We start from the raw sequence: 23,584 nt of genomic DNA, 5'->3' as shown, positions 1-23,584 counted from the left end.
TGTTCAGATATAAGTGTATGATGATGAGGGGGAGGAGGGGGAAGGGGGAGGAATCTTCAGTGAAAGGAGTACTCCTGATCTGTGCTGCCTTCTACAATTACAATGTTTATGTTCAGATATAAGTGTATGATGATGAGGGGGAGGAGGGGGAGGAGGGGGAAGGGGAGGAATCCTCAGTGAAAGGAGTACTCCTGATCTGTGCTGCCTTCTACAATTACAATGTTCATGTTCAGATTTAAGTATATGATGATGAGGGTGGGGGGAGGGCTGTTTAGGGTGTTTAAGGACTTTGACTACCAATGAGGGTCATACACAGTTGTTTAAAGTATATCTTCAGCTGAGTATGAATTTATACCTATTTCCATATAAAGGGGCACTATGTTCAATTATTTGACTCGAATTCTCAATGCTGTTTCGTGTAAGCCAAGGCTCTGTGTTGAAGACCGTACTTTGACATATATAACGATTTACTTTTACAAATTGTGACTTGCATAGAGAGTTGTCTCATTGGCACTTATACCACATCTTCTTATATCTATATATAAACAACACATAGTGTCCTGTAGTGAAACATGTGGACTTGATGTCATTGTAGGGGGGGGGGGTAATTTTTTTTTTTTTTTTTTTTTATATATTTAGGAAGTACCTACCCCTTTTAGGGTTGCATAAACAGGAACATCAAACTCTTTATACAGTTTACCAATTACTGTTTGTGGTACTGATGGCTTAGATGTGGCTGTATAGAAAATATTAAAAAAATAACTAGAATTAAGAGCTAAGTGTGATTTGCTTGCTTAAACTGATAAGAAAAAAACATGTATATAATAATAAAAACAACAAAAAAACTCAAAGTTGGATTATAATTTACAGAAGTTTGTTGAAAAAAAGGTTGTTTGGATTTCAAATTATTAATTAAATTAAAAAAATGCAAAATTTAAACCTGATATATTTGGTAAAATTTTGTTAATGAAATATCTGACCTAACATTGAATGTTTTTTCTACTCATAATGTATAGAAATAAAAGTTTTTTAGCTACTATATTATTAATTGAGTTGCCAAATTTGTGAGCATATTAACTTACATGTATGTTGTTGAATAGTGTCTTTAACTTTCTTAGGTATGGCATAAGTTCTGCTATCCTGAAATAGATATGTTTAACATATTTTCCCAAAGTCAAGGACAAATATAAAAAAGCCTCATTTTAATGAAAATTTCTTTCTCATTGAATGTATAAAAGTAAACTCACAAATAAGAATAAACCAGTGAACTAGATGAGTAGCAGGATTCATGTACATTTCTTTGTCGAGGTCAAGGCTTATAAATTCTTACATGTGTTATACATTATAAACAAGTGAAACTGCGAGCTACTGCTCACTGATGATACCCCCGCCGCAAGTGGATAATATTAATAGTGTAAAAATATGCAAGTGTTCGGTAAACAGGAAGTTGTCGAGTGATGAATCTGAAAACGCATCACACGGTATAGCTGACTTATATAAATCCTGAAACCAAATTTCAGAAATCCTTGTATTGCAGTTCCTGAGAAAAATGTGACGAAAATTTTCAACTTGGCTATCATGTGTAAAATCAGACAAGTGTTCGGTAAACAGGAAGTTGTCAAGTGATGAATCTGAAAACGCATCACACAGTATGGCTGACATATATAAATGTTGATACCAAATTACAGAAAGGGTGGATGTGTAGTTCCTGAGAAAAATGTGACGAAAGTTTCATGGGACGGACTGACTGACGGACTGATGGACGGACGGACTGACACAGAGGTAAAACAGTATACCCCCCCTTTTTTAAAGCGGGGGTATAATGATGATTTTTGAATTTGAATCATGATTTCTGAAGTGATTCATTGTAAAAGATTGTAATATGTTATATCATGTCTTTGGCACTACATAAAACTCTTTAAGAAGGGTGGAGACAAAATGAAGTGTGCAGAAATCACAATAGTCTACTGTAAAGAGAATCTAATCTAAGAAATTAAAGCTGAATCAGAAGATTTATATTATAACTTACTGAAATATTAATAACACCTTTCAAATTTAAAAGACTCTATACATTATAATGTAATTAGTATACTCCATCAAGTCAGACTTCAAAGGATCATATTTGTCAAAATTACATCAACTGTTAACCCTAAAATACTTATACATGTGTTTTTGATTTGCGATCATCATGAAACACCTTTATTCTATTTACAAAATGTTCTTTGAAACATGTGTCAAAAGCTGTTGACTTGTGAATTTGATATGTAGCAACTTCTGTGATTTATATCCTAATATTGTATAATGGTTTATCTTATGCTTTTCATTTTGCATGTCTTTTATACATACTTTTATTAGTGATGTTTTAAAACATTTTTTTTTTTTATAATTCCTATCCCTTCCACCCAAACTCCACATATGTTATGAAATTATTTTTTTGCAATCCTTCAATTAATTTTGTTTCATAAAATTACACTTCAACTCATGTTGTTTCGTCATTTTCACCCATGGTTTAATGGTAAAAATTGGATTATAAACTTTTTGATGTTCCTATATGTGCTTGACCTATTGAAAGCACCTGCTATTTCTTGCATCATGACTTGCTTTGAAAATAACTATAAACAGAATTTAGATATGCAAAAATGTTAAATTTATATCATTTGCACCGCAAGGAAAATTTAAAAGACTTCACACAAATTTCAAAATAATCATACCCAAAATGAAGATGTTTTCCCAGTGACAATATGAGGCTCTAAGACAGGAGGTGGTTTGTCATGTGATACTATCCCCTCTGGTACCCCTCCAGCACTATACATCAATTGTAATGGAGAAGATTTGTCATGTCTCTTTTTCACACGAGGTAATGTTGCAATTGCAGACACATTATTTGAACTATGATTATATACACTACTTGGAGATTCTGAAGGTGTGCTTGGAAAGAAAGGTGAAATTGGTGTCCTTGATGACATAGGGGTCAAGTTCACAACAGGAGAACTCTCAGTTTTGATAATTATATCTTCAATGATAATATCCTCCTCATCTACAAAGTCGTTATCATCTCCATTATTTAACAAAAAACTGTTATTATTTTTCCCATCATTTTTATCATCATCATCATTACTAGAACTAACAAGAGAATCAAGAAGTCTATTTTCACCGCTAAACACTTTACGTCCAATCACAACTTGAGGAGGTAGACATTTTTTCAGTTCGTATGTACTTTCGTGATTCTGATCCACTTCATGATAAAGTGGAATAGTTTCTATATCAGGCATACTATCATCACTGTTGCTGTCTAATGCTGTATCTTTGTCACTTTTCATACTGGCTGAGCTTTTCGTATCTGACGGAGGGCTGATACTGTTTTCTCGTTTATCTTCCAACTCCTGTTCAATAGCTTGTAATACTGAAGGGGAAGGACGTTTAGGAATAGCTGGTGGAATTGAATCTTCTGACATATCCTGAGAACTCGAACTGACATCTGACCTTGACCTTGATTCAGCATAATCTGAAGAAGGTCGTGTCTGAGACAAAGGTCGTAGTTGAATAACTTCAGACCTAGCTTCAGACCAGCCACCTTCTGATACAGGTCTACATTTAGTGTCTGTTAGGTCAATAGGGCTAAATGTTTCTGACTGAGGTCGTGAACTTGACCTAGATATTGCATTTTCTACTAGATGAGAGATGTCTGTGAAGACAGAATTAGGTCGTGAATCAGCACAATAAGATGACTCTTCCTCCTCTATATAAGATGAAGCTCTAGATACAGAACTCTAAAAATAGAAAATATACAGGGTGAAAAGCAATTTCACAAGTTAAACCTTATCCTGAATCCAGCATTATATATAATTTAGTACCTAATTATGACATTTTTGATACATGCAATATTTGTAACAAGTTTAAAATACTCAGTTTTGAATCTCAAGTAAAATAAGTAAGCATTATCAACGTAGGAAAAATAGAATTAAATTATTAAACACAATCAAATATTGTTTTTGCCAATGAAAAACACATCATTTTTCATTTGTGATATATACTATATAAAAATTAAAAGTGGAATATTATAGTCAATAAGACAACTAATTACTAAAAACCAAAGGATAAAGATTAAAACAACTACATATCACCTTAGCTTGCAGACTTCAACAATGAGCAAATTCAATTCTGTAAAGTAAGCTATAAAAGGCCCCACCATAACAAAATTTGTATAAATTCAAAAGAGAAACCAACTGTTTAAATATTTTTTGCATGAACCCCCTGAGGGGTTCATGCTTATATATTGGTGAGTTTTGAATGTGTCTATGGGCCACTCGATATCTCTCGACCGGAAGTCAGAATAAAAATCTCGGAACGTCTCTAAAATTTTCGGTCATATATACAGGTCTTAACAGGTTATCTACGTCTATGATATGGTCCCTTGATGGCTCTTGACGACGCAATTATATTTGTTTTAAAACGACCACTGTGTACTGTGTGTATCTGGGTCAATTATAACGTGGCATTGTCTGTTGTCTCAATAACATGTAAACTAATCATGTTTGAAGATTTTTAAACCATGGGATACTGTGTATTTCATCATAGACTGATCGGAGAGAACATTCTGGTTAAAATATTAATATTAGATCGGAAAACAGAAAGATAAATAATATTAGATCGGAAAACAGAAAGATAATATTCTTATCAAAAGTATTTAATTCAATCGGAAACAAACAAATATATACAAAATAAATACTGTATTTATGTTTCTGGAGAAACTAACAATGATTGCAATCAGAATATTTTCAGAGTTGCAATTAAAGTATTTTATATGACAAGATACTCTGCTTTGGTATTTTTTAATATTCATTTGTAAAGGAAATATAAAAATTAAATCTAAATAAATTCTTGCCTCCTACAAAAAAATGTGTATAAACTATAATCATTATATTTCTACATTAATTATTTCATACCATTTTAGTTTTTATGTTTTATGAGTAATTATTATTTATTTTTTCGTATTGTAATATATCCATAAAACGAAAAGTAAGATCAATTTATTAAATATTTAAATTTTAAACGGTCGTGAATAAAAATACTTGTGTGTTTTCAATTCATAAAGCATGATTTTAAATCCTTGCAGCTCACAACAACCGTACAAATAATTTACAATAATTACAACAAAATTTAATTACAACCCAAATGTTGATTATTTTATACTGTTAGTATGGATTTAGAAGTCTTTGTATAGTAATATATTCACATAGTGGAATGTTAGAATTTAAAAATAGATTCATTCGATAAATAAAAAGTCCATCCGTAAATACTTGACGTTCGTGTTTATTGATATTATATATATTCAAAAGAATTTGAAAAAAATTACTAATAGGAACGTTATAGTTTATTATAATATTTTAATTCAATTTTTGTTTATTTGTTTTAATAATTTAACCTTATAGCATCTAAACTTTATTTGTACTATGGTACGGTTTTGAAAATTGTATTAATTGTGTTGACCAACTATCCTACACGTCTTGATTCATTCACATTATAGATAACATTTCAAAAGCACACTATATATATCGGTTTGCGTTCTAAAAAATTCCGGATAAAATGTCAATGCATCCGGAGTCAAAACATTTAATGTAAGCCGTTTGACATTCGATTTCAACTATTAGATTAAGATATGTGATGAGGCAAATGCGTATTCTTTTCCTGAGTATCAGCAAGATGCTTTCTATTTACTATTTCGTGCGCTAAAATACTACTTGCATGCAAAACTATTAAATTCAGTCGTGGAAGCTTATTTTTGTTTTTGTTATCTAAATTCAGGACACGGCAGAAAGAGCTTTACATGTGACTTTCAAGCACGGTCATCATTACTAACAGTATTCTGACCTCGAGTTGTTTCTCTTTTGTTTCTTTTTTGAGACACTGTCCTATTATAAACTTTGGCCTTTTCAAAAAGCTGAGGATTGTCTACCCAAGGAATAGATTCCTTATCTTTGTAATGTATTTAGCCTTTTTAATTCGAGCGTTACTGATGCTTTTTTTGTAGACTTAACTCGTGTCTGGCATTTTTTTATATCTACATAACCTTTTAACATAAATTGGTTATTTTGAAAGTGTGTACAGGTATTCATAAACTTCTGAATTAAGAAATTCTTTGGCAAAACTAAGTTTCTCTGTATAATGTTTGAATTGATTTAAGTAAAATCAGGAAATCCTTAAAATTTGATATGTTTCATGAGACCAAAATAAGTCTCTTCATAAGAGGTCCCAATCAATTGCATGCCACAGGTTTAACCGCATACAACATCTATACCATGAGTAAAGACAGCTTCAAATACGAGTTGAGAATATAAAGGCATTCATTTAGGAAACAAAACATAAAGATGTGATAGATAAAATAAATGCATCCAGAATTCCAGATTATAAAGCAAACTGAATGCATAAATTTATATTGCGATAGGTTTGTGCAATTTGCATAAGTCATCCGGTTAGTAGAAATTAGGATTTGCCAATGGGTTATAATCGAAAAAAAAAGTACATTCCCAAGTAATATATAGTCGAGCTTTAAAATAACTATTCAAATAGAAGCTGTAAATAAATACGTTCAACTGGCTTCTTCTATTCACAGTCAATTATTTCAATTCAAAAGTAAACACAAATTCAGCAACAATCTTTTGGTGACCCGGCACTCAGCGGTCTTAGGTTCATGTATTGCTTTTCTTTTTTTTAAAGAAAGCAACTTGTTTCATTATCTTTGGATAGCAATTAATTCAATTAACTATGGAATTTTCTAATACTTTTGTGGTTCCTAAATTTGAAATATTTATAGTACCATTAACTTTGCCCCAAAAAAATCATTAATTAAAACCAAATCAAGTATAAGTGCAACCAGATTAGAATTAAATAAATGTTAGCTCAATAGCTGCTTTCCACCTCAATTATACAAATGGCACAGTAAAATTTAAATATAATTGATCTTAACATGAAGTATAAATTACTTTGGAGAAGATGTTTTATGGGAAAACAAATGCACCATTCAAGTGTGTAACAGTAATCTACTCAAAATGATATGAAAACTTCTGCATAATTGTATGGTGTAGATTTTATGAATTTTTCATCTGTTATTACATAATATTATTATAATTGGAGTAATTTCTTAATAATTCACATCAGTCATATGAATAAAACAAGATGTGAAAAAAAACAAAATTGGCCAGAAGTCTAGGACTAACATTTCTTTTAAGCTGACTGCTTTAAATAATATCATGAAAATAAAGACAGGTTATTGCATTTTCTATCAGTGATCAGTAAAATGATGTATCAGTCTTTGTTACCTTTTTGAAACTAAAATTATCGCAGAAGACACAAATTGTCCATTCAGTTTTAACTACATCAAATCTTATCAGATTAAAGAAATTAACTTGATAGTTCAAGTTGATATTTTCTCTTCAAAATTAATACTGAATAAATGGGGAATGTGTCCATGGCACACAGATGATGCCCCATTTGCATATAACTTTATAAAGGACAAAACTCAAGAACTGTAAAATTGATGCTCCCCAAATTTTGTACTTGATCTGTGTTTTGTGGTAATTACCATTGTGCATAAGTCTCATATTTGGTTGAGGCAAACTAATGTTAGAGAACAGAAATGAATATTTCAGCAATTTTTCCATTTGTAAAGGGGCATACTAGAACTGTAAAAATTATGCTCTCAATATTCATACTTGATCTGTGTTTTGTAGAAATAAGCAATGTGTATAAATTTCAAAACATTTGGTTGAGTAAAACAAAAGTTAAATAAAGGAAACTAAAAATTCAGCAATTTTTCCACTTGTAAAGGGGCATATAGTTTTAAAGGAAGTTAAAAGTAACACCAACAAAATCAAAGAGGACAAAGCTACATTTTTCTAATTTTTTTATATTAATCAAAAAAATTTTCAGAAAGTTTACTGTTTGCCACGCCAGTAAATTTTTTTACCTGCCATATAGATATATAACTTATTTTCAAATCTTGGAAGAAAATTTACCTGTTGACTTAATCGGTAAATTTCTTTAGCAGCGAATGCTGGCAAAGCTTGGAGACGTTCACGTAAAATCTCTACTTGATCTTGAAGAGATTCATTTTCTTGTTGTAATTCTTGGTTCTTTGTTTCTATCTGAAAATATCAATCAAAAATTCAAACGAAATTGGTTTTACAAGATCAATTCTGTATGAATAATGCTTAAAATTACATGATATCAGGTGAGTTTCTTTCTTCACATTACATAATAACATTAGAGGTACCAGTTTTACTGCACATGATGTGCATTTGACAATATTTAAAAATCCAAAACTTTTAAAAATTTCTAAAGTAATTTTATGAAGTGTCATCATTTTATCATTTGCATTTAAAACTCCCAACTCTTTCTACTGCCTGTCATGATTGATATTTATGAGATGCTTTTATCAATATTACGATTAATCCAGTTAAAAGACAGTCAAAGATGTTACAAATTCGTGTTTGACATTTAAAGTACTGCATTTCCATTTAAGCTTTCAATGCATTTTATTTTTTGACTAAAGAACAAAGACAAACATATCAGAAAACGATATTTAATTTGATGACATCTCTGTCAATATTGCATAATAGCAGTATGAATTATTTAGTCTCTCAAATGCATTCTGTCGAGAAAGGGTAGCATGTACTGCAATAAATGTCATCTATTCTATATAATATTGTGATTTTAGGAACATAGAGGTGTAATGCCTTACATCAAACACTGTATCTACATAAGAGGCAACCAAAAGACTTTATATTTAAAAAAAAATGTCATTTATTTTACATAACAACTCAATTTTGAGTTAGAACATAGAGGTGTTATGCCTTACATCAAACACTGCATCTACATAAGAGGCAACAAAAAGACTTTATACTTAAACCAGGTGCTCCGCAGGGCGCAGCTTTATACGACCGCAGAGGTCGAACCCTGAACAGTTGGGGCAAGTATGGACAAAACATTCAAGCATGATACAGCTCTGAATTTGGATTGTGATCAAATTTTTGACATTACATGGTTTTTTTTTACACAAAACAAATGCCAAGATTTTACAAATCAATTAAAGATTTCTTCTTCAAACTTTTTAAATCTAAAATTAAATAGTTGACACAGCATAGGTTTCTGACACAGAATGAATGTGGTCTAATGAACTTAAAAGGTTTTTTTTGCCTTTGAGCAAATCACTATGCTGTTGAATATTAATCCTCTCAAAAAAATGTTTGAAGAAATTTTCTTTTTATTTATGAAATCTGAAATGAGAAAAATTTAACCCCCCCCCCCTTTTTTTCACATCCCCGTTTCCCTTTTTCAAAACTGATATCAATTCAAATTTCTAATGGAGTTTGCAACAATAACTACTCATTTAAATACATCATAAAATATTAAGATGTAAAAAAACTGCTTGTTATCACTGAATGGTAAAGATTATTTAAATTTATCAGTTGGTAGTAAAAAGTGTATATACATTGTATATTGTATATAACAAAGATTTAAGTTGATTCTGGACAAAGAAAGATAACTCCAATTAAAAAAAATTCTTGCTATTGCACAAATAGGATATTTCTTGCTTACTATTCTGGACAAAGAAAGATAACTCTAATTAAAAAAAAAATTTGCTATTTCACAATATTGTGCAATTAGATATTTCTTGCCATTGCACAATACTGTGCAATTGAAAAGACTTGCTATTGCACAATACTTAATATAATAATTTTAGATCCTGATTTGGACCAACTTGAAAACTGGGCCCATAATCAAAAATCTAAGTACATGTTTAGATTCAGCATATCAAAGAGGCCCAAGAATTCAATTTTTGTTAAAATCAAACTTAGTTTAATTTTGGACCCTTTGGACTTTAATGTAGAATTTGAAATTTGAAAACAGGACCAAAAATGAAGAATCTACATACACAGTTAGATTTGGCATATCAAAGAACCCCAAGGATTCAATTTTTGATGAAATCAAACAAAGTTTAATTTTGGACCCTTTGGACCTTAATGTAGACCAATTTGAAAACTGGACCAAAAAAACTTCAATAATCAAGAATCTAAGTACATTTTTAGATTCAACATATCAAAGAACCCAACCGATTCATTTTTTGTCAAAATCAAACTAAGTTTAATTTTGGACCCTTTGGACCTTAATGTAGACCAATTTGAAAACGGGACCAAAAGTTGAGAATCTACATATACAGTTAGATTCGGCATATCAAAGAACCCCAATTATTCAATTTTGATGAAATCAAACAAAGTTTAATTTTGGACCCTTTGGGCCCCTTTTTCCTAAACTGTTGGGACCAAAACTCCCAAAATCAATACCAACCTTCCTTTTATGGTCATAAGCCTTGTGTTTAAATTTCATAGATTTGTATTTACTTATACTAACATTATAGTGCGAAAACCAAGAAAAATGCTTATTTGGGTCCCTTTTTGGCCCCTAATTCCTAATATGTTGGGTCCTAAACTCCCAAAATCAATACCAACCTTCCTTTTGTGGTCATAAACATTGTGTTTAAATTTCATAGATTTCCATTTACTTAACCTAAGGTTATTGTGCAAAAACCAAGAAAAATGCTTATTTGGGCCCTTTATTGGCCCCTTATTCCTAAACTATTGAAACCAAAACTCCCAAAATCAATCCCAATCTTTCTTTTGTGGTCATAAACCTTGTGTCAAAATTTCATAGATTTCTATTAACTTAAACTAAAGTTATGGTGCGAAAACCAAGAAAATGCTTATTTGGGCCCTTTTTGGCCCCTTATTCCTAAAATGTTGGGACCAAAACTCCCAAAATCAATACCAACCTTCCTTTTATGGTCATAAACCTTGTGTTAAAATTTCATAGATTTCTATTCACTTTTACTAAAGTTAGAGTGCGAAAACTAAAAGTATTCGGACGCCGGACGACGACGACGACGACGACGACGACGACGACGACGCAGACGCCAACGTGATAGCAATATACGACGAAAATTTTTTCAAAATTTGCGGTCGTATAAAAATAATGTCATTTATTTTACACAATTAGACTTTGACTGAAAACGTAGAGGTGCAATGCCTTACATCAAACACTGCATCTACATAAGAGGCAACAAAAAGACTTTATACTTAAAAAATAATGTCATTTATTTTACACAATTAGATTTTGACTGAAAACGTAGAGGTGCAATGCCTTACATCAAACACTGCATCTACATATGGGACAACCAAAAGATTATATACTTCAACAAATGTCAAATGTCATTTACTTCAAATATATTTTGATTTTGAGAACATAGAAGTTTGATTGTTGGTTGCTTTGCGGCGCATTAGCACAAAAAGAACATTGAAGTGAAATTGTCTTACATCAAACACTGTAGCTGCATAAGAGGCAACCAAAAGATTATATACTTCAACAAATGTCATTTATTTCACATAACATTTTGACTATGAAAATGTAGAGGTGCAATGCCTTACATCAAACACTGTAGCTGCATAAGAGGCAACCAAAAGATTATATACTTCAACAAATGTCATTTATTTCACATAACATTTTGACTATGAAAATGTAGAGGTGCAATGCCTTACATCAAACACTGTAGCTGCATAAGAGGCAACCAAAAGATTATATACTTCAACAAATTTCATTTATTTCACATAACATTTTGACTATGAAAATGTAGAGGTGCAATGCCTTACATCAAACACTGTAGCTGCATAAGAGGCAACCAAAAGATTATATACTTCAACAAATGTCATTTATTTCACATAACATTTTGACTATGAAAATGTAGAGGTGCAATGCCTTACATCAAACACTGTAGCTGCATAAGAGGCAACCAAAAGATTATATACTTCAACAAATGTCATTTATTTCACATAACATTTTGACTATGAAAATGTAGAGGTGCAATGCCTTACATCAAACACTGAAACTATAGAAGATACAAAGCAAAAGATTGCATACTTCAACTGCTGAATTATAAAGTATACTAGAACATACCCGCGAAATCACGGGCATTTAGAGCGTGGTTGGAATTATGTTAAATGTTGTAGGAAGAATTTTGTAAAAGATTTAGTGACTGAAAAATTTCAGGAAAGGTATCAAAGTCTTAGGTGCTTCTTCCCCCCCCCCCCCCCACCCCCCTCCCCCCCTTTTTTCAAATTTTCCAAATTTGTTGTTTTCTATTAATTTCAATAAGAACATACATTTAGTATATTATGAACATTCATTACTATAAATAAAGGGTATTTACTCTTTACTTTCAATTTTCAGATTATCAATCAATGAATTTTTGTAAAAGATTTTATGACTGGAGAACTTCAGAAAAGGTATCAAAAGTCAAAGGCATTTTGGGACAGGACTATCGTTTTTCTTGCCCGGCTCCTCCTTTTTTTCCAATGTTCCAATTTTTGGGGGTTCTCTATTAATTTTAATAACACAGGAATAATTTTATCTCTAATCTGTATATTGTGTTTATTAATTCCTATAAAGGGGGTCTCATTGGGGTTGAGATTCCACATCCCTCTTACTGTTTTACCAGATTCCCGTATCCCGCACAATAATTTGACTTTCACGTGTTACGCTTACAAAAAATTGGCAATCCCGCGTCACGTTTAGACCCCAATGAGACCCACTATAAATTGTATAAATTTGCTTTTAACTATCAATTCTTATTTTACTAATCGATCCACGGCGTCATTGATGTATTATACTGACTTTCTCTATTTAATAAACTCTGTAACCGCGGTGGATAGTAAACTTGAAAATGAAAGTAGATAGCAAATACACTTTATTGGTAGTATATGTATAAATTCACTGTATAGTATAATGTATACATACAGAAAAACGCAAACAGGAGGTCTAGTCGGAATTAAAATTTCGACCACTGACGGATGCCTTTTTTCTCATTTTTCTCCCAAAATAGCTCAATCTGAATAATCTTAAGAATAGATGACAAATGTAACTATGCAAGGTACCTATAGGACACAGAGGCATGATGATTATTTATTGTGGAAGGAAGAGAAGGGACACACAAAATGAAGTCTTCTCGTTTAATAGTATAGATATATACATTGAAACATCAGATATTCCAGCTAAGAGGTAAAAATATATAATTATATAGGTCAATCACAGAATTATAAATTAAAGTACAGTACCAATTTATGTAAACCTTAAATATAAAGCAAATAAAAATCTTGTCATAAAAATTTGTTTTGAAGTAAACAAATATGTTGGTTGCCACAAAAAATTCGTAAGGGTTCCACGGAACCCAATGTCTCGCCTACTTTTGCTGTTAATTGCAGACTCAACAAAAATGAGGAAAAACATCAATAAAAATTTCCCTCTCGATACTGTCGTTTGATTGAAAGAAGCTTCCAAGTTTGGTAAAAAATCCAGGATAGTTTATGAATCTAATAAATGTTTTATAAACTTTAACTGCAGACTGTATGCAATGTTAACTGGAAGAAAAACTAAGTCCATTTATAAGTGAAATACGGAAAAAGTGAATTTTTTTTTCACAAAATTTACTTCTGAATAATATCTTATGATCAGAAACAAGCTTATGTCTAAGTTTGGTAGAAATCCAGGATAGTTTAAGAACATTATAAAAATTTTAAAAACTTAAACCACAGAGTGAATGTTTTGTTTCTGGCCAAAAAAATAAGTCCATTTATAAGTAAAATACGGAAAAGTGTAAATTTATTTTTACAAAATTTTCTTCTTGATACTATCTTATGATCATAAACAAGCTTCTGTCCAAGTTTGGTACAAATCAAGGATAGTTTATGAAAGTTATTAAAATTTTAAAAACTTTAACCACAGAGTGAATGTAATGTTTCCTCGCAGAAAAACTAAGTCCATTTATAAGTAAAATACGGAAAAAATGGAATTTTATTTTTACAAAATTTACTTCTGGATACTTTCTTATGATCATAAACAAGCTTCTGTCCAAGTTTGGTAGAAATTCAGTATAGTTTAAGAAAGTTATTAAAATTTCAAAAACTTTAACCACAGAGTGAATATTTGTGGACGCCGCCGCCGACGACGCCGACGACGACGGAATGTAGGATCGCTTAGTCTCGCTTTTTCGACTAAAGTCGAAGGCTCGACAAAAAGCAATTTCCAGAGAACAAAAGCATACAAAGAAACAAGAACAGACAGGGAACAAGAACATTCACAGCATCAGAACATAAAGGAACAAGAACATACAGAGAACCAGGACATACAGGGAACAAGAACATACAGGGAACAAAAATATTCAAGGATCAGGAACATACAGAGAACAAGAAAATACAGAGAACAAAGACATATATAGGAAACAAGAACTTTCAGGAAGTAATAACATACAGGGAACAAGAACATACATGGAACAAGAACAAACAGAGAAGGATATACAAACAAGTGAAACTGCGAGCTACTGCTCACTGATGATACCCCCGCCGCAAGTGGATAATATTAATAGTGTAAAAATATGCAAGTGTTCGGTAAACAGGAAGTTGTCGAGTGATGAATCTGAAAACGCATCACACGGTATAGCTGACTTATATAAATCCTGAAACCAAATTTCAGAAATCCTTGTATTGTAGTTCCTGAGAAAAATGTGACGAAAATTTTCAACTTGGCTATCATGTGTAAAATCATACAAGTGTTCGGTAAACAGGAAGTTGTCGAGTGATGAATCTGAAAACGCATCACACGGTATAGCTGACTTATATAAATCCTGAAACCAAATTTCAGAAATCCTTGTATTGTAGTTCCTGAGAAAAATGTGACGAAAATTTTCAACTTGGCTATCATGTGTAAAATCAGACAAGTGTTCGGTAAACAGGAAGTTGTCAAGTGATGAATCTGAAAACGCATCACACGGTATGGCTGACATATATAAATGTTGATACCAAATTACAGAAAGGGTGGATGTGTAGTTCCTGAGAAAAATGTGACGAAAGTTTCATGGGACGGACTGACTGACGGACGGACGGACTGACGGACTGATGGACGGACGGACTGACGGACAGACAGAGGTAAAACAGTATACCCCCCCTTTTTTAAAGCGGGGGTATAAAAACAAGAAAATACAGAGAACAAGGACATATAGGAAACAAGAACTTTCAGGAAACAAAAAATACAGGGAATAAGAATTTTTTAGGAAACAGGAAAATACTTTGAACCAGATACAGAGAACTAAAATATTTTGAAACTAGACTAAGAATCCCTTCATAAACTTTGTTTTAATCCTTTGACTTTTTGATTTGCATGTGTCACTTGTGAAGCAGGAACAGCTGACCCTTCTGGGTTTCTATCGCCTACTGGGATATGTTATTTTGCAAAATTATATAATACAAATAATTTTAGATTTACATAATGTTGTGTTCAAGTAGTCATCTTTAGCTGTTTTCAACTTGTAGAATCTTTCTTTATTCAACTCGTTTTTCAATTTACACCAGTTATGATCAGAGTGTGTATATTTGATTGATTTTTCTATTATGCTAGTGTTTTTATCTGTTAAAATCCAGTGCTTAAAATTTCATACTCTTATTTGTTTTAGTACGGCGGCTTTGTGAAAAATTGTGCACATCCTGCTACAAGCATGAAATTTGGCATAGACCTTCCTCAACTATTACTCTTTTATTTCAGATAGGGAGGCATTTGAAAAAAATGCCTCACTTCTGGTAAAATCCAAAATGCGGACATCATACTTAAATTAGCCCAATATCGAAGGCTAGTATGTGAAATGGTGTTATTAACATGCTACTATCATAATATTTGGTACAAACCTTTGTTTTGTACTACTGTGAAAGTACTTTTATTCGTGGGGTACCAATTTTCGTGGTTTTCGTGGATGACTTTATCCACGAATTTAAGTATCCAACGAAATAAAACAACCATTGTGCAAATGAAGACATGGAAAGATCCCCATGTAGGTTTGACTAATGATATGATCAAGAGAATATAGTAAATAACGCAAAATAGAGAGAATACTTTAATAGTAGTCACAGAACTTCAACTGCATGCAGGATTATACCCATTTAATCTTTAATAACCTAAACTGTACAACTTTTGATCTTTCAATTCTCTTAAAAAATATTTATTATTTATAAATGTCAGATTTCTGGTATTCATATGCTAGTATGATAAAGTGTTCATTTTATATCCTCATTAGGGAGCTACCATTTGATTCTTATGGGGGGGCTAGGATGAAATATTTTGTCCTGCATTTTTTTTTAGATGTAATCTCTGTCCTGCCTTTTTATTTTTGCAAGTGTCTCATCCTGCCTTTTTTTTTTTTACTCAAAACTCCTTTCCTGCCTATTTTTTTCAAATTTCATCCTAGCCCCCCCCCCCCCCCTATAAAAATCAAATGGTAGCTCCCTTAGTTCTCGTACATATGGGAAATAATAATTTCATGCTGGGCTTGATTTTGATAAGAATTGTTTGACAATTCAAGATACGTTTATACTTTTATAGTATTTTACGTTACTAATTTCTTTAGATGACATGTTTATGGTCTAATAAACAACTTTGATGGTTTTTCATCTGTTTGTCACTTTATCTTGGGTTAATTAGTGTTGTCACTACGATTTACATGGGTTAATGTTTACTTTGCAATTTCCTTCAATCCAGACTATTTGTAACCTTCGTTTCTAAAGGCTTTAATTTTTCTTTTTTTGTGTGCAGAAAACTAAAATCCACGAATTTAAAAACCCAAGAACATGTAAATATTGCTCAAACCACGAAAATTGATACCCACGAATTAAAGTACTTTCACAGTACTTTTGAATATATGATATAGATAAGATGTCTTCAAAAACCCTACTTCCGGTAAAATCCAACATGTTGGATATAGAACTACAATAAGCTTATTTTTATGGAGGATAATTGAAATGTGTTTTAAAGTATTGCTACTATCATTATATTGTGCAGGAACCTTTCTTTTGTGCTTCTCATGGATACAATGTATAAGACATATGTCTTTAAAACCCTTACTTCCGGTAATATCCAATATGGCGGACATAGAAATATAGACAAATTTTCATTTTTATATTCAACTTTTTTCAAACTGTAAATAAAAATTAATTTTTTTGGGTTGTCATTAAACTTTTGGCTTTAATTCATCCTCAAAACCACTAATTCTATTTAGCTGCATATGTTTCAATACAAAATTAACACTTCCAGTAAAAAATCAATATGGCGAAAATTACAAAGATGAGTCCTCAATCCATATATTCGATGTAGAGTTTTGGATAGATTGATTTAAACAAAATAGAATCACTAAAGTTGTTAAACATCCTTAGAATGACTTATTTATGGCCACGTATACATGTTTACTCACAATCCGAGAGCTTATTTTCCAAATTTACAAAGATCGTGGTATGGTTTCCTACATCTATAATGTACAAGCTCCTGATTAAGATTAGAGGCCTCACAAAAGTGTTGTTGAAAAGGGTGCCATGAATAATATTTTCCCCTTCGCCATTCATAAGGATGGACTAGTTAGAAAAGGAACCAATATGAAGCTTGTTACTCATTCACATCCGCCATGGTATATTGCACGTTTTACTTGCTGAAAAAGACTAGACCGAGTTGTGGGAATAGCCTCAATAAATATTTCCTCTTCCAAAAACACATTTTTTCTTGCTTCGTTAACCCCATCTTATAAGTTTGTTCGATCGTACAACAAAACCATGTATCGTTCTATCAATGACATTGTCAAATCCATATCTGGTGATGTTGGCTGATCAATCATCATTCTAAATGATAGAGTCACATCTTTAAACACCATCCATGTCACCAACGCAGTTCCTTTTCCAGCAAACGGGTAATATCTCAATGCTTATATAGCTAGTATATTTGAAAGGTCATGGATAGATATATATCTGAAGCTTTTCCCACTTCCAAATGCAAGCCAAAGTTTGTCTGCCCCTAGGTCACCGGAAAGCGAAACCGCAATGACAGCAACATCAGTATCGAATGTTCGAGTCATGACTCAGTTCAGTCTGTGTTTCACTGCATCAGACACATGCATCTTGATTCAAGTGTCAGCCTCTTTACGTGAACATGATGCTAAGCTTGAAACATCAACATGTATTGGATAGCACAGAACATCCTGAGCAATTGTTGCTACAACTACCTTTCCCTCAAAATCTATTGAGCAAGCTGTTGCGAATGAAAACTTAAAAGTTCTTTCTTATTGTCGTAATCTTGTTTTGACTCTTGATTCGTCAGTGTATTCCATTTCCCGTAAATGTAGCTCTTGCTTCTTATAACAAATGCTCAAGATATTCTATCTTATCTACTTCAAGATGTATTTCAAGTTTATCACCATGTTCACATTAAGAGGCTGACAATATAATCATGGTGCATGTGTTTGATGCAATGAACCACGAACTTGCACGAGTCATGATTCGAATAGTCGTTATTGTTTCGCTATTCCGTGACAGGGGTAGACGAACTATGGATTGTGTTTGGGAGGGCAGAAAGCTTTGGATAAATATATTTACAAATGCACCTGGCATTGAGTGATTACCCACGCTTATTGTGCTCCATGTCTTTACCAGTTGTGATATGGTTCTCTGATTGCTTGAAAAGGAACACAAGACTGCGTGAGAGACATTGATGGCATTTGAAGATGTGACTTTGACATAAAGAATGATGATTGATCAGCCTAAATCACCGAGGCTTAACTGTAAGATCACACAAACTTATCAGATGGGGTTAACATGGTTAACGAATCAAGAAAATAACTATTTGCGCAAAAGGGTAGACTAATTGAGGGTAAAACGTGCAATATACTAAGGCAGGTGTTTAGGGGGACGAGCTTGGAATTGACTCTTATGACACCCAGTTCAAGTGCTTATGAATGGCGAAGGGACAGAGAGGATAACTTTTAAATAACTCTTTCTTTTTTGTCAGAAGCTTGTACATTGTGGATGTACTTGGGAATGCTGTTCAATGCCAAAACATGCTACATCCTATAAAGCATCAGAAACAAAAGCCATAAAATCTACAGTTTAAATTTAAATGGACACATACTACAAAAAGTCAAGCATAACCCGTACCTATGCCTACAAATTTCGGAAGACCTCAAATGGACCACCCACATATTAATAGTTATCAAAGGTACCAGGATTATAATTTTGTACGCCAGACGCACGTTTCGTCTACATAAGACTCATCAGTGACACTCATATCAAAATATTTATAAAGCCAAACAAGTACAAAGTTGAAAAAAATATTAAACTTGGCAAAGAAAGTAAATTCAACACTAGGCTTTCAAAGAAGAAATTTGAAATACTGCCCACAAGATTGAAAAAAAACAGCTTACATCTCGCTCTTTGATCAACAATGGAATGTGGAGCATTAGTATGGGACCCCAACATGGTAACAAACATAAATAAGCTAGAAAGGATACAACGTCAAGCGACAAGATTTATCACCATAGGTTACAAGTCAAGAGAGGATGGGTGTGTCTCCAATATGCTTGCCAAACTGGAATTACAAGACCTCAAGACAATTGCAAGACGAACAAGCTAGAAGTTGATATTTATGTACAAAGTGGTTTAAGGGCTGATTCCCGCTATTGAACCAGACGAATTTCTCCAAAGCACGTCCTAAGAGAAACATAACTGCAAAGAAGTTCGAAGAATACCACGCAACAAATATTGTGGAAAAGCAAGTAAAGAATCATTCTAAGTGTTTTGACATTCCACTAAGCAAAACACCACAATACTCAAACTCATTCTTTGTAAAGACAGTGATCGCGTCGAATCAGCAAGACGACACTGTAGTGCGCACATCAAGCGTATAGAGCGTCAAATATGCTCTTACTCCTCGTCAATAAATCGGTGGCGCTTTCTCAAACCGTTATATTAAAGCCAGAATTGGTATTGACAATGCATTCATACAGATATAGATACAGAGGATGTCGCGGTCGTTGTTAATGTGGAAAATCGGGTCTCCTGTGCACCGTTTTGTTTACATGTGGTGGTGACTGTGAATAAACATGTATTTTCAGCCAAATAGTAATAATTTGAAAAAATGTTTTAGTACTTCAGTAATTTTTATTTTGTTTTAACCAATCTATCTAAAACTCTAAATCAAAGATATGTATTGAGGACTCATTTTTGAAATTTCAACCATATTGGTTTTTTTTTAATACCGGAAGTGTAATTTAAAAATTTACATTAGAAAAAATTTAGTGGTTTTTGAGGATGACTAGAAGCCAATAGTTTAATGACAAGCCAAAAAAAAAAACCCAACAAAAAACATTTTCTTTACATTTTGAAAAAAGTTGAATATTAAAATAGAAAATTGATATTTCTATGTCCGCCATTCTAAATTTTACCGGAAGTAAGGTTTTTAAAGAGATATATCTTATACATTGTATCCATGAGAGGCACAAAAAAAAGGAAAAAAGGTTCCTGCCCAGTGTAATGATAGTAGCAATACATTAAAACACATTTCAATTACCCTCCCTAAAAAAAGCTTATTCTTGTACTATATCCGCCATGTTGGATTTTACCGGAAATAGGGTTTTTGAAGACATCTTATCTTTATCATATATCCAAAAGTAGTACAAAACAAAGGTTGAGACCAAAAATTATGTTAGCAGTATGATAATAACACCTTTTCACTTAAGAGCCTTCGATATAGGGCTGATTTAAGTATGATGTCCGCCATTTTGGATTTTACTGGAAGTGAGACATTTTTTTCAAATGCCTCCCTATCTGAAATGAAAGAGTAATAGTTGAGGAAGATCTATGCCAAATTTCATGCTTGTAGCAGGATGTGCACAATTCGTCTGAAATATGCTTGTAGCCGTCGGACTATTTAGCCATTGATCTAAATAGCTGACTCATTCATTTATTTTGACAGTATTTTTACCTGTTGTAACTTAGAGGTGACCCATTCCTTTATTTTACCAGCTTTTTCTTCCACCATCTTAGCATCATGTTGTCTGTGTAGTTTCTAAAGTATACACAATATAATATACACAATATAATATAACATATTTATAATAAAATATCAAATATTTCAAATATTTTAAGTAGATTTCTAATATTAAAATAAAAATCCAATGTTTGTCGATGGTGGAAAATGGTAATTGCTCCTTTATCACAGGCACTTGAGCTGCAGGAATTTGACAAAGTCTCATCTAATGTACCGAAATATTTGGTACTAAAAAAACAAATGATTATTACACTTATATTGAGAAAAATTAGTGCAATAATCTTGTACTTTAATTTAGGGCAAGGAAAAAGACAATCTGCAAATCCTTGGTGTTCTGCTTTTTATATTTAACCTTTTAGAACCAAAATCATTCCTTGACTCACAACTTACAAAATTTTGACTTCAGAATAAGGAATAATCAGGTGTTTATATATACCTGTTCTTCTAGATAGAGCTGTAAAGATCTGATTTTCTCCTCTTTTTCTACACACTGTTTTTCCAAGATATGAATTCTGTCATCCAATTCATCTGGCTGCATGTTAATTGCTGCTAGCTGTTGTTCCATGATCTGTATCTGAAAAGCAAAAAACACAATTGAGTCATTATTTCCTTTAGGTTGTACTAAGTTGAGGTTTAGCAATTTGTGTCAGTCAGATGTTATGAATCCTTGTTTTTTTTCCTACTGTAAAATATTTTGCCTCATAACATCCATCGTTCTTTTCATATAAGACTTGAAAAGCTCATAAAAGGTCATTTACCAAAATTTAAGCAGATTCGAGATTTTTTTGAGACCCAAATAATACCAATGGTAATCCGAATCAGCCTTTTCCAGCCATTTTTTAAAACTCAAATATCTAAAAAAAAAAAAAGAGCTTCATAACCATGATAACCTAACAATATCTTCAGCTTAAATTCTGATCCTTAACTAATACTCTTTCAACATGTTCAACTTATAGTATTAATTTTAAATTCTTATTTTTTTTTAATTTTACCTAATTTTGAATTCTTATTTTTTTAATTTTACCTAAAGTACATCCTATAAAATATCCCCCTTTGAAATCAATTAATTCTATCTAATGTACCATAACACAGAAGTCACTCAAGAAAGTAATTAAGGTCACAGTGACCCATATGTTGTAGAAAAGCATTGTTCTGTAAAATGGTGAACTCAGATGTTCAAAATGAAATATAAGTTTCCATGAGCTCCTTGTGGCACTCATTCTTTGCCTCACATCAAATAATGATATCAACACAGCAAATAATGATATCAAAGGAACATATAATGCTGTCATAAGCCAGGATCATCATGGAGCGCAAAAAGTCAACGTGTCATTGCTTCATGAAGGAATAGCATTACAATACTTAAAACAAAGGTGCTACAATTTTGTACAAAGAGGTTCTCGAGAAATACACCCAGTATGTTTGTCAAAAGGAAGAAGTGATATTTTGTTTTGCCTAGCAACTTTATGGCTACTAAAATCTATCTAAATTTACATCAAGAGGAAATTCAATAACCTGCATTTATCATGCTTTTCAATATACATATATGTATATATGATGAATTCGCTGAAAGACCACCTCCTAAATCATTAAAAATTATCATTATAATTAAATGCAATTGACAATAATTTATCTTTATATAAACAAATTACACCCATTTGAGCTAACACTATATCAACTAACACCCTCAACCTGTAACCATCTATGGTGTAACTTATACATAGTCATATAAACTAACTTACATATCTGCAAAACTTATCTAATCCTGAGTTTTCATTTTGTGAAGACAGTCCTTACTTCTTCACAAATTATTATTACAACATCATCTATTAAGATGAAGTTAGCCATCTGGTACATTCATTTTACACCAGCTTTGACAGGTAAATTACATAACAATAATAAGACATCAGGTTTACATAAATCTGAAATACTTAAGTCACTGTTCTCTTACATCATCCCCCTGACTATTAATCAATGGTAGAGATATGTCCTCACATTTGATTTTTTTACAGTTACATCACCCCGGGTCCACTGATTTGATTTAATGATAGGAATATGACACATTTTCATTTTTTGTCATATTTCTTAATTTTCTTTAAAACTTCAAATTCTGTACATATAAATTGCTTGAGGAATTTGGATGCGAATTGACAGTTTGGTACTTGGAATTATTTACTCTAGCTTACATCACCCTGATTTGAATCAATGGAATGTCCTCACATTTGAATTATTAACTCTTACATTTACCCCCTCCCTTGATTTGACTCAATGATAGGAATATATATGTTTCCTCACATACTCTTTCATCAACCCCTGTCTCTATTAATCAACAATAGCGTTATGTCCTCCCATTAGAATTATTTTACTCTTACATCACCCCCTCCTGATTTGAATCAATAATTGGATTATATCCTCATAATTGAATTAATCCCTCTTAGATAGAATCAATGATAGGAATGTGTCCTCACTTTTGAATTATTTTTCTCTAACATCTCCCCCCCCCCCCCCTGTTTTCAATCAATGATAGCAATTTATGTCCTCTCATTTGAATTATATACTCTTACATCTGGGACAATACCCCTAATCGCCTTGAAATGAGGAACTCAAAAGTCATGTGTAAACAAAAAAT

The 23,584-nt window shown here is 32.3% G+C and overlaps 1 protein-coding gene across 3 annotated transcripts in view; it reads right to left on the bottom strand.

Annotated features, from left to right (window-relative positions):
- Positions 1-23,584, bottom strand: part of LOC143069745 (pleckstrin homology domain-containing family H member 2-like) — a 75,676-nt gene that overhangs the window by 22,331 nt on the left and 29,761 nt on the right. For all 3 annotated transcript variants that reach the window (XM_076244518.1, XM_076244519.1, XM_076244520.1), the window contains 6 exons: positions 21,392-21,529; positions 20,890-20,973; positions 8,016-8,144; positions 2,712-3,770; positions 1,083-1,140; positions 651-736 (listed from right to left, as the gene is read on the bottom strand). In XM_076244518.1, coding sequence (XP_076100633.1) covers positions 651-736; positions 1,083-1,140; positions 2,712-3,770; positions 8,016-8,144; positions 20,890-20,973; positions 21,392-21,529 — 1,554 coding nt within the window. The remainder of the gene's footprint in view (positions 1-650; positions 737-1,082; positions 1,141-2,711; positions 3,771-8,015; positions 8,145-20,889; positions 20,974-21,391; positions 21,530-23,584) is intronic.

Source organism: Mytilus galloprovincialis, chromosome 3 (genome assembly GCF_965363235.1).
Source record: "Mytilus galloprovincialis chromosome 3, xbMytGall1.hap1.1, whole genome shotgun sequence".
NCBI lineage: Eukaryota > Metazoa > Mollusca > Bivalvia > Mytilida > Mytilidae > Mytilus > Mytilus galloprovincialis.
The sequence above is the reverse complement of the archived record's forward strand: the minus strand, read 5'-3'. Positions and strand labels throughout refer to the sequence as shown.